Genomic DNA, 13,015 nt, shown 5'->3' with positions numbered 1-13,015 from the left:
TTTGTAGACTTAAGGTATTGAGATCCAAATTACGGAAAGACCCCTTATCCGGAATACCCTTGGTCCCGAGCATTCTGGATAATGGGTCCTATACCTGTACTATTTATAATGACTAATAATTATTAGTAATATTATTATTATTATTCGTATTATTATCATTAATAATGATATAATTTATTATATTATTGTATTTATATTTCTGACATTCCTGGTTGCTTTAGGTTCCCTATGGCAGCCAGGAATGTTGTGTTTTTGGTCAGAGCTCAGAGCCTACATTTTTTTTAGTCAGATATTTGGTTTGTAACCGACGTCTTTGTTTCCTGTCCGTTCTCCCTCACGGAACATGAGACAGAGATGAGGGTTTTTTTGCCAGAAGCCTAATTTTATTCTCTATTTATTGCAGTTCTACTACATCCCATCAAATCTCAGACGATTCTATTCCCAAAAACATTAAATCTAAACCTATAAAAACACTTAAAGAAGAAATGAATGAAACAAAGCCGGAAATCTCCCGTATCAGAAGTTTCCTGAATTGGGGTCTGATACTATTTATAACAGTAGTCATGGTTTTTGATAGATATTTTACAGAAGGTAAGGGGCAATGCAATCTGAACAACTTTAGTATTCTGTGTCCTGAGCATACAATTAGCAAGCTAATTCCCTTAGAAAAAGCAGATTTCTTCTCTCTCATCTGCTTAATGCCCTGGCATAGTCTTTGGCTCTTCCACAATTCCCTCTTCTTTTGCTGCTTTTCCCAAAGCTCTAATTTCAGACGGGTCATTTGGACCTATCAATATCACCCATTTTTATATAACTGACATTTGCCGTGTTAGATCCAAGCTTTGGGGGTAATTCTAGCATGCAGCAAGGGCCAACGCCAATTATTTTCTTGAATCTCTATGCTGGCATTTACCCCCACTCATTCAACTTTTCCCTCTGTTGTTGAACTGGATCATATAAGCTATACTATAGTAAAACTATTATTAATGTGGACCCCAAACAAAGTCCTCTGCATAAAAGCACCATTTGTATGAGATGGACTTGTATGAGCTGCGGGTGAGGCTACAATCAATGTGCGTTTATCAGTATATAAGCTGAGGGGGCTATTCTTCTTCCCAGAGTCCTTTATAGCTTTACCATTATCTCTATGTGTAATGTGAAAAACTACCATGTTACTAACTTCACTTCATTGTTTGTCCTTTTATTGTATTTATAGCCGTGACGCCATTAATTGAAGAAGAATACGGCATCGATACAAAGAACACTGCACTAGTAGATGGACGTAAGGGCACATTTCCTTGTGTTACTATAATGCTATGTCTTTCTTTCCATTGTTGGCTTTGTGTTTGCTCCATCTCTGGCTCTTACTAGCTATGTCTCACAATCTCATTCTTTCTCCCCCTACAGTATTTGCACTTGCCTTCACCATTCTGGCTATAAGTCCTGTCTTTCGATTTTTTGGAAATCGGTTAAGCCAGAAGGTTATAATGTGTATAGGGATGACACTTTGGGCCCTGCTAGCTTTCGCCTTCTGTTTTGTACCCAAGCAGGTAATATTCAGTGTTTTTTCTGCTCATATTCTGTGATATTCAGATACAATATGAAACAATGTAAAGTCATGGCTAGCAGTAGATTTACTAAACATATAGTGAATAATTCCGCCATGGCTCTTAGCCTGAATCATATCAATGTGTTTAATAAGGATTATGTCCCTTTTCTTGTAGTGGTTCTGGCTCATCCTACTCCTGCGAGGATTAGTGGACGTGATAGCAGATTTTTTCTTAAGCTGTGCGTTACCACTGATTGGACACATGTTCTCAGCGTCCAATCGAAGACTCGCCATATTTGGATTTCAGCTGTGTAGCTTTCTTTTCAGGTAAGTACTAAGTCTTACATGTGAGTGTATATTGGTTTCTTCTGCTTGTGCTCATTCTTTTATATTAACCCTGAATTCTTTCCATTCTCCCCTTCAGGCTAATAGCAATATGCATAGCAGCATTAGTGGCCAACCAATACTCCTGGCACGTGGCACGACTGGTAAGTGATATATTCAGCGCCATAAAGCTTAGAGTAAGATATCTGTTAGCATTTAGTTCATTGAATAGACATATAACTCATCTGGCATCTATAAAATACTGTTTTGTATATCACAGCACATAAATATAACTTTCAGAAAAAAAGCACAACTAACTGAAAACAATCTTCAACGTAGGCATTATAGTGACCGACTGGCTAGATGATTATTTTTTCTGGCATTAGGCCTTTGAAATGCACCAGGAACCATAGTCCCCTTTGGGCTGTTTCTGGTAATATATGTGGTCCAGATTTAGAGGGAGCAGAGTATCTGCTCAGCCATTGGCCAGTTCTTTTGCTTTTACATTCAGCCAGTGTTAATCACGCAGTCGGCTAAAGGTGGCCATACACGGGCCGACTATAGCTGCCGATATCGGTCCCTTGGACCGATATCGGCAGCTAATCGGCCCGTGTATGGGGAGAGCAGATCGGCCTGGCCGACCGATATATGGCCTGAAATTGGCCAGATCTCGATCGTCCAGGTTAGAAAATCTGGTCGGATCGGGGACTGCATCGGCTCGTTGATGCGGTCCCCGATCCGACTGCCCCATTGCCGCCCACATAATCCGATCGTCTGGCCCCAGGGCCAAACGATCGGATTATTATTTTTTTTACCTAAATGGTCCCGATATTGCCCACCCGTAGGTGGGGATATCGGGGGAAGATCCGCTCGCTTGGCGACATCGCCAAGCGAGCGGATCTGCTCGTGTATGGCCACCTTAACTGTCAGTTGTCTTTATCTGGATACAGATAGCGCCATGCCTTGGAGTCCTTTGTTTGAGCTTACTACTGGTATTTATGAAGGACCCACTTGGAGGCAACACGGAAGATGAGGATGATGAACCTCAAGAGAAATGTTCCCCTTTTTCAAATTTGAAGCCTCTGCTGACGTGAGTATCTCTTTATCTTTAGGCAAAAGGAGCTGACTCTCTAGTCCCTCTGACATGTTTAGTTTAGCGAATACAAAAGCACTCATGTTATGTGGGATTGCAATGATTAATGTGACAAGAAGCCAAAGTAAATAAATAGAAGCTACAGAATTTCTATTAAACATTTGTATTGTCTATATCTAAATAAGCTGTATGATGTCTGCACTGAATGGGTGGGCATTCAGATTTATGTGACAATAAAAATGTCTCCCATTGGGGAACATTAAAGCAAATATATTTGCAATAATAACCAGAAGCTCAGTTTTATGGAAACTATTTTGATATTGTTATTACAATGTAATATCTTTTCATTTTTTTGATGAATATGAAATAAAACTTATTCATGTGCCACTAATGTCACCTTTCCTCTTTCAGGTGGAGCTTTGCCCTTATTATGATAGGTTCCCTTAGTGTGGACTTTATTCATGAGGGCATGTTTGAAATTATTCCTGATTTCTTGGTCAGAAGAAGAAATGAGACGGAGAAACAATGGCCCCTTTTCTTGTCTCAGAATTACTACAGTGACTTGTAAGTTTCATTTTCATACTCTTTTTGGCTTAATCCAAACTTCTGTATATTATTATTATTATTACTATTATTATTAATAATAATACTACTATATATGTGTTAATAAATCTCCAACATATTTGTAACTTGTATTTATGTTATATAATCCTATTGGTAACCTAGCAATGGTTTTCCTGGCAGTAGAACATACACAAGGAATCTAGATATAATATGGTGCAACACAGAAGTCTGCAGTTTGGACTCAACACCCTTGTCTTTCTTTCCCCTAGTATGATCTACTCAGTAATCAAATGTGCAGCGGATGTACTCGGCATGCTGTTAGGGATGGGGTTCAGCAAGCTATTAAGCAGAGAGCCTCACAGTGCAGATCCATGGGTCTGCGCCGTAGGACTCTTTGCCTTTGCACCCCTCTTCTCTTTGTTTTTGATCTCCATAAAAGATGGCCTTGTCCTTCCATGTGTGAGTATTATCCATTCAATCTAACATGGGTTTATGTTTATTTCCTTGCACTGTGTATGTAGATGTGGCTTTAGGACAAGGGTACAGGGCTAGCAGTAGGTGGGTGATAATACCCAATGGCAGATTTAGGGCATTTTTGGAAGGAATGACGTTTGCTTTCTATATCTGATTTTCCCTTCTCTCGCCCTTCAGTTATTCCTCTTTATCAGTGGAGTTTTCCTGAGCTTAAATGAGGCCCTATCACAGGATATGATGTTGGTAAGGATCAGAACTTTTCACGCACTTTGTCTGTTTCTCTATAGCATGATCCATAGCTGGCTAGGGCAATATCATCCTCGATTTGGGACCAAAGTGATATGTTGGTAAATCTGTTCTGCTAATGATAATGTTATACCATCATTGGCAGTCATCTGTCAGGCTCCTTTGGTCCCTCAGTCACTAAGTAATGCAATTCCTCTAATATCTGCCTTTGTGCTGTTCCTTGTGAAGCAATCCCCAACCTCACTGGCACTTTTCTCTCCCCCCAGTCTATAATACGGCCAAAATTCTACACAATTGCTGGACAGCTACAGTCCTTCCTGATGCGGTTGATTGCAGGTGTAGGTGCTCCATTTATCATTGAATATGTAAGTACAATCTGTTCTGCTTTATATTAGAAATTCAAAATATGTCAGAACTCTATAAAGAATAGTAATAATTACTCTATCTTTTCTATCTGTCAGATATCTGATAAGATCCAGGAGTTGAATCCTGAGAAGACTTCCTTTGAATGCATGAAATTTGCCCTAATTATTTTAACAATAGTGGCAGTGATTGGAGGAGGCTGCTTCCTTTTTTCAAATTTGAGCATCAAAAAGGATCGGGAAGCAGTGGACAAGAACTCTACCCCAAGCCAATCTGATGTGTAGAAAAGCTTGTTCAAGGTACAAGGGGGTATAGGGAGATACAGGGGACAGAGGACATCCTTACCCCAGCGGCTTCACAACAGTTCACACTTCCAGTCATGTACTTTGAAGGATTAACCCCTGCATCAATGAGAATCATGGTACCATTGTGATTGGATCATACCTTCTTACACCTGTTGGTTTCAGCCAACACCTAACTGAATAAGTTTAACGGAACAGTTGTGATTGGATGTCCGTGGCTGTACTACCCCTCAAGGGTTTAAATGCCAGGGAATTCCCTACCTGTCATTTGAACTGAAGAAGCCACTCGGATGAGGGGTGAAACGTTTTCAAGAAAAACTGAGAAAAGTCCAGTTGTTTTAGACTTAATTCTACTAGATACTGTATTTTATCTTATTGTTTGAAGAACGTATTGGTTATAGCACCCAAACTGCCCAGTTTATTCTCTATGAACACTTAAAAGTGCAATCATTAGTATAGGTATTACGTATAATCACTAATAGTGATAAGTGGCATGGATTCGTGGAGAATTTCTGCATTTCACCATTGGCTGATTTTTTTGTGAAACGGGCGCAAAAACTTCGCCATGGAAAATTCAGTCAATAAAATTGTCACGTGCGTCATTTTTTTGCAGCTTCGCAAATCTTTTGAAAGATTCGCAAATTTTTCAGCAAAGCTAAACGGGACAGATTCGCTCATCACTATCACAATTACTTCAGTCCGTTCCATGCCCCTTGACTCAAGTTGCCAAGTAATTAGTTAATATTGGTTATATATTCGCAGGCATTATTTGGAAAACTCAATCAAAATAGCAGGAAAATAGCAAGAAAAGCAGCACTTGTTGCGATTCCATTAATGGGCTTATTTATCAGTTTTTGACCTTGTGAATTTTATTTTGTTTTTCTAAATCAAACTTGCATATCGACTGCTCACGTATTTATTAATAAAGAAAACTCATTGAATAAAAAAACCTGAATACCTCAAATTTTTCGAGTTTGTAAATATGGATTTTGCCATTGCCTAGGACAGCGGTTCTCAACCTGGGGGTCGCGACCCCTTTGGGGGTCCCGGTTTTTACACCGCGTCCCGCTGTCCCGGATTGTTTAATGAATGTCCCGCATTACGGAAATGCAGAACATTCATTAAACAATCCAGGCCAGCGGGACGCGCTGGCTGCAGCCGACCGCTCCGGCACCCTTCTCTTCGGGCTCCTGCTTCTTATTTGGCTCCTCGTACGGCGGCGATAGTTCCTTTTATAAGGTTGCGCCCGTGCGTACGTGTGACGCCACACGTACGCACGGGCGCAACCTTATAAAAGGTCCTGTCGCCGCCGAGGAGCTGAATAAGGAGCAGGAGCCGAAGAAGTCTGGGGGAATGTTCTACTGGAGGTAACTCTCTATGGGGGCAATTTGGGGGCTCTGTATATGGGGGGGTACTGTGTATGGGGGGCACTGTATGGGGGACACTGTAAGGAGGGCTTCGGTGTATGGGGGGGCTCTGTGTATGGGGGGGCTCTGTGTATGGGGGGCCACTGTGTACGGAGGGCTACTGTGTATGGGGGGCACTGTATATGGGTGCATTGTGTATGGAGGGTACTTTCTATGGGGGCTACTGTCTGGGGCAATTGAGGGCATGGTCTATGGGGTCAATTGGGGGCACTGTCTATGGGGGGGTACTGTTTATGGGGGCAAATGAGGCACTGTGTATGGGGGGCACTGTATGGGGGTGCTGTCTAATGGGCCATCATGGGTACTATTTTAAAAATGGGGTGTGGCAATCGGGGTGTGGCCACAAAGTGGGCGTGGTCACCACAACATGAGGAAATGTATTAGAGGGTCGCGGCATTAGGAAGGTTGAGAACCACTGGCCTAGGACAACTCCCATTGACTTCTGTAGAAACTCATAAGCTTTTAGATGGCAAAGTTTCACGTCCGAATTTTTAGGTATTTTGCACTTAATAAATATAAGACATTTGAATTTTTAAAGCAAAACTCATATTATGAGAATAAAATTAAACATCGATAAATCACCCCCTGAATGTTTAGCAAGCCCTATATAGGTAATATAGTACCTTAGGCTGATGCCATACGTGGCGTTTTTACGCCGCGTATTTTCTAATTCTCTCAGCGGCTGAAAAACGCCCAATTTCATCATCCATAGAAATAACTTGAAAAGACTCGAAGCAAACCACACAATGCGGAAATACGCTAGAAAACGCCTTAGCACGGATTTTTCAAGCGTTGGCCGAAATACGCCAGTATTTGTACAGCAAGCTATTCCTATGTGTACACAAAGGCAGCTGCCAGACCTAGCGGAAATACGCGCGTTCGCACTATTAGCACCATGGCAACGGGATTTGCTACGTCACCAGTACTAGGCTGAAAAACGCCATAGTCAGGGGCTGTGTGGCTTGTGCGGCGTTTTTAGGCTGAGAAAATACGCAGCGTAAAAACGCCATGTGTGGCATCAGCCTAACCGCACCTAATGATAGTGCTTATCCATCTGTTCTACCCAAAAGTAACTATATATAGGCTACCATTTTACAAGCTAATGTGAGACTGAACACTAATTATCAGTGCAAACGTTATAATTGTGGCTTATCATTTCTAATCACTTTGTTAGCTTTGGTATGTGGTTTTGAACAGATCCCAACGAAGCTGAGAATTCTGTAAATATAATTTAGAAAGTTCCGACTGCGATAAAGCTCTTTTTGGGCATTTCTTTCTGTGCTAACCGTATCAGATCTCTATGTAGCTTAAGCTCTATTACATAATAGTGGGTACAGCCATGGTCACACCTTACTGAAAATTAAAACAAACCCCTGTGTGCACTAACCTATGATAACGATACTAAAGCCATTGCATTGTGAATATCTAGGCAATCAGCTACTCATTTGGCCAGAGGGCACTACAGCCCTACTATAACTTATAAATACAAATAGCATCTTAGGTATTAATTCTTCCAATACCCAATAAAGCTCCCTAAGTAAATGCTGAAATATAGAACAAATCCTTTGGTGGGTTGTGCTAATGTTCATGCATTAGGTAGATTCCTCCCTAAATTCCCCTATAGTTGTGCTAATGACAAATGCAATGAGACAAGAACCTGCAGAACCATACAGGGCTGTGCTAAGATCTCTGCAGCCCCACATTGGGGAGCCTATTTATGACTGTGTGTTAAAAGAAATTTGCCAGAAAAGTGCACAAAACTGTGTAAAATAGTAAAATATTTGAAGGTTTCACTTTACACTGTTTGAACGGCAGATTTGACACCATTATATTATGCAGCTTCAGACCTTGTATAAGTTCCAGCCTTAGTCAATTTAAGAAAAAGCATGTTAAAAAAAAATCCCGGGTCAGGTCAACCACTGAGAATTGGACAGCACCCCGTACAAACTTGCCATCCCCAATAGGCCATACCATCTCTTAAAGAGATACTGACACCTCAAATTCAACTTTTAAAAAAATATTTCATAACATTGTCTTTGAGTGTGAGTTATAATTTTACCATAGAATAGAAATATTTGCCCAATGTTTTTATGTTCCCTATCATATTCCCCACGTTCCTATATAAGGGGGCGGCCATATTTGTGCAGCAGTAATTCGTTAGCATTAGAAGCTATAACTGACAGGCTGAGAAGGGACAGTCTGGTTGGCAAAACAGTCAGGTTTAGGGATTTCAAGTAACAATTACTTACAAAAGCAGCCCTATCAGCAAAAAATGATCAACATGACCTATAGGCAACTTTTTAGGTAGATTCATATTTTATAAAGTAGTTTTTTAGTGTCAGTATCATACGCGGTAAGATCCGCTCGCTCGGCGAGATCGGGAGATCTTCCCCCGATATCCCCACCTATGGGTGGGCGATATCGGGGAGCTTGAAGTTAAAAAAAAAAATAATCCGATCGTTTGGCCCTGGGGCCAAATGACAGGATTATGTAGGCGGCAATGGGGCAGTCAGTTCGGGGACCGCATCAACGAGCCTATGCGGTCCCCGACCCGACTTTCTAACCTGGCCGATCGATATCTGGCCAATTTCAGGCCAGATATCGGTCGGCCAGCCCACTCGTTTCTGCCCCTACAGTACACGGGCAGATAAGCTGTCGAGTCGTTCCAAGGGACTGATATCGGCAGCTTCTATCGGCCCGTGTATGGGGCCTTTAATCCATTAAACCAACTAGAATAGCATCGTGAACGAAATCTACCAAACTACAACTAGAAACATGACTGATTGTTTAATTTTCTCCCCCCCTTTCTTTTTTTTTTTTTTAGTTTTCTCCGTGTTCTCGACTCTCACTAGAACAAAGGGGAACCGATAACATTGCAAGTTATGTGCCTATTATGTACGTTCCCTACACACCTGTCTAAAAATAACCCCATTCAATTGTATTTCATACGCATTGTTTGTATGATTCTTTTTGTTTTCTCCCTTCCGGAAAAAAACTTAAAAATAAATAAAAATTGAGTTACAAAAGAAATAAAAATCCTGGAAGTGGGAGGAATTTTGTTGCCTTTTTTTCACACTGTATATTCTGCCCCTTGATATAGTCCTCCATTACAGAGGTTCAGTTATGGGCACAAGAAAAACGCAAAACATACATTTATATTTGTCTGTGGAGACAAGTTCCTTAACTAAAAGCACCGCATTAACTACCCCATAGCGTGGATTCCCCCTCAGAACAAATTGTGTATTAATCTTATGTGCCTGTGCCCTGCAGCCAGGGAAAACCCGGGGCCTGCAGACTTAAACCCCTCAGCAATGCGGAGTCAGACAGCGGCGCAATACTGTAATAAAATTGCAAGTAAACAGAATATATTGTACATAACAGCCTATTTAATATTTTGGGAGCCGAATGGCGTAAAGCACGTAAAGCTCCTTCCCGACATCCCACCCCTCCGAAAGCCACACACTGAGTGAGGCGCCGCCGGATCTTTTTATAAATGTACTGAGTTACGTCACTTTCTCCTCTCGCGAGATTTCAGGGAGATTTTTTTTCCCGCGTCGCAGTCGGTTGTCAGGGTTCGCCTGTTGCTAACGTGTTTAGGCATACTGCTGCAGTTTCAAAATAAAGTGTAATAGCCGCCAGCATTAAACTGGGTTGTAGAATAGGTATATAGACGGGGAGTGAGGGCTGTATGGGGGCCGGCTGTATCACCCTGTAATATACTGTGGGTTCACATACACATTAACTCTTAATTATATTAGTAGTTGGGTGCAAATGCACATTATCAGTTTTAAGTGATTATACATGTGTAAGTATCCAGTGTTTTTCAATGAGCATAATAACCACTATCTTTCCTTGTCTGTAATGTATGGGTGCCCATACCCACAGTCTCTCCCAGTATATAATGCACTTGGGTGCCCATACCCACAGTCTCTCCCAGTATATAATGCACTTGGGTGCCCATACCCACAGTCTCTCCCAGTACATAATGCACTTGGGTGCCCCTACCCACAGTCTCTCCCAGTATATAATGCACTTGGGTGCCCATACCCACAGTCTCTCCCAGTACATAATGCACTTGGGTGCCCCTACCCACAGTCTCTCCCTGTATATAATGCACTTGGGTGCCCATACCCACAGTCTCTCCCTGTATATAATGCACTTGGGTGCCCATACCCACAGTCTCTCCCAGTATATAATGCACTTGGGTGCCCATACCCACAGTCTCTCCCAGTATATAATGCACTTGGGTGCCCATAGTCTCTCTCAGTATATAATGCACTTGGGTGCCCCTATCCACAGTCTCTCCCAGTACATAATGCACTTGGGTGCCCATACCCACAGTCTCTCCCAGTACATAATGCACTTGGGTGCCCATACCCACAGTCTCTCCCAGTATATAATGCACTTGGGTGCCCATACCCACAGTCTCTCCCAGTATATAATGCACTTGGGTGCCCCTATCCACAGTCTCTCCCAGTACATAATGCACTTGGGTGCCCATACCCACAGTCTCTCCCAGTATATAATGCACTTGGGTGCCCATACCCACAGTCTCTCCCAGTACATAATGCACTTGGGTGCCCCTACCCACAGTCTCTCCCAGTATATAATGCACTTGGGTGCCCATACCCACAGTCTCTCCCAGTACATAATGCACTTGGGTGCCCCTACCTACAGTCTCTCCCAGTATATAATGCACTTGGGTGCCCCTACCCACAGTCTCTCCCAGTATATAATGCACTTGGGTGCCCATACCCATAGTCTCTCCCAGTATATAATGCACTTGGGTGCCCCTATCCACAGTCTCTCCCAGTACATAATGCACTTGGGTGCCCCTACCCACAGTCTCTCCCAGTATATAATGCACTTGGGTGCCCCTACCCACAGTCTCTCCCAGTATATAATGCACTTGGGTGCCCATACCCACAGTCTCTCCCTGTATATAATGCACTTGGGTGCCCATACCCACAGTCTCTCCCAGTACATAATGCACTTGGGTGCCCATACCCACAGTCTCTCCCTGTATATAATGCACTTGGGTGCCCATACCCACAGTCTCTCCCAGTACATAATGCACTTGGGTGCCCATACCCACAGTCTCTCCCTGTATATAATGCACTTGGGTGCCCATACCCACAGTCTCTCCCTGTATATAATGCACTTGGGTGCCCATACCCACAGTCTCTCCCAGTACATAATGCACTTGGGTGCCCCTACCCACAGTCTCTCCCAGTATATAATGCACTTGGAGTGCCCTTACCCATAGTCTCTCCCAGTACATAATGCACTTGGGTGCCCATACCCACAGTCTCTCCCAGTACATAATGCACTTGGGTGCCCCTACCCACAGTCTCTCCCAGTATATAATGCACTTTGGTGCCCCTACCCACAGTCTCTCCCAGTACATAATGCACTTGGGTGCCCCTACCCACAGTCTCTCCCAGTATATAATGCACTTGGAGTGCCCCTACCCACAGTCTCTCCCAGTATATAATGCACTTGGATTGCCCCTACCCACAGTCTCTCCCTGTATATAATGCGCTCGGAGTGCCCTTACCCACAGTCTCTCCCAGTATATAATGCACTTGGGTGCCCCTACCCACAGTCTCTCCCAGTATATTATGCACTTGGGTGCCCATACCCACAGTCTCTCCCAGTATATAATGCACTTGGAGTACCTATATAGTTTTATCAATTTCACAAAAGTTTTATTCAGTGTTTTTTCCACAGAGTGTGGGTGATGTATTTTCTGGTGTCAGGTAACAATCAGACCCTTACTGTGCCCAGAGTGTAGGCCTGCCCAATAGGCAGCCCAAAGCAGTCAAGGGGGAATAACATAAAGACTGTTAAGGGTGAGTTTTAGGGTAAATGGTTGTTGGCCGGGCTAGATATTTGTGTGAGTTGACCATGTGGGCCAGGTAGAGTGAGATTTGAGTTGAATGGATAAAGGAGAAGGAAAGTCATTTTGGCATTTTACTGCCAATAGATTTGCCACATTAGTGCAACCTAGAACCCTATATTTATTCTGCAGAAAGCTTTACCATACCTGAGTAACAGCCCTAGAAGCTCCATCCGATAGCAGCTGCCATTTCAGCTTGGTCTTGGTAGCTTCCTGCTGCAGTTATAGCCGTTGGAAGCTCAGATCACACATTCCGAAAGGAGGGGGAAGTGAGTTCTTATGCATTCTTATGGGAGGGGGAGCAGGAGAAGGGAGGGAGAGAGCAGACTCAAGCCCCAAACCTGAATGAGCCCTAAAAGAGAGGAAGTCTGACACAGAAGAACATGCTTACACAAAAGGAGACAAGAAATCCTGTTTTTCTTTTGATAGAGGACTCAGCGTTTCTGTGAGCGCTTATGGCTGTATTTACATAGACCTTTCTGATAAACCTTACTTAGTTTTTTCCTTTCCTTCTCCTTTCATTTATTAAGTATATTGGAATTACTGCCTGTAACTGGCTACTGCTGCCTGAGGCCCCTGATGCCGCCCTCTCTCTGATGCCCCCCTCTCTCCAACTCGCCCCTGTGCCCATGCACTGTTCAGTTGTGGGGGGGTCATTGCCTCCACCACGTAATGGCAAACAATGGGGGCAATGACAAGGGGGTGCCCCTTCTGCCTACCCCTAGTTTTGGCCCCTGATAATTGGCAGCTCCCTGCTGCCCGAGGCATAGTTCT

General features: G+C 43.1%; 1 protein-coding gene across 1 annotated transcript; it reads left to right on the top strand.

The window, feature by feature from the left end:
• The first annotated feature begins 407 nt into the window (after positions 1-407).
• On the top strand, positions 408-4,897 carry LOC105945923 (protein spinster homolog 1-like). Its single transcript, XM_031906578.1, has 11 exons — positions 408-591; positions 1,217-1,282; positions 1,408-1,550; positions 1,725-1,876; positions 1,974-2,037; positions 2,824-2,963; positions 3,378-3,530; positions 3,800-3,989; positions 4,182-4,247; positions 4,517-4,615; positions 4,712-4,897. Exons 1-11 carry the CDS (start codon positions 486-488, stop codon positions 4,895-4,897), a joined length of 1,365 nt encoding a protein of 454 aa, XP_031762438.1. The 5' UTR covers positions 408-485.
• The last annotated feature ends 8,118 nt before the right edge of the window (positions 4,898-13,015 follow it).

The sequence above is a fragment of the Xenopus tropicalis genome, chromosome 7 (assembly GCF_000004195.4).
Source record: "Xenopus tropicalis strain Nigerian chromosome 7, UCB_Xtro_10.0, whole genome shotgun sequence".
NCBI classification, from domain to species: Eukaryota; Metazoa; Chordata; class Amphibia; order Anura; family Pipidae; genus Xenopus; species Xenopus tropicalis.
This window is presented reverse-complemented; position numbering and strand designations above follow the sequence as displayed.

Excerpts from the sequence above, each read along its gene's own strand:
- LOC105945923 (XM_031906578.1), top strand. The coding sequence starts at position 486 with ATGAATGAAACAAAGCCGGAAATCTCCCGTATCAGAAGTTTCCTGAAT. Across the intron at positions 592-1,216 it reads TGATAGATATTTTACAGAAG|CCGTGACGCCATTAATTGAA; the intron begins GTAAGGGGCAAT and ends TTGTATTTATAG. Across the intron at positions 1,551-1,724 it reads TCTGTTTTGTACCCAAGCAG|TGGTTCTGGCTCATCCTACT; the intron begins GTAATATTCAGT and ends CTTTTCTTGTAG.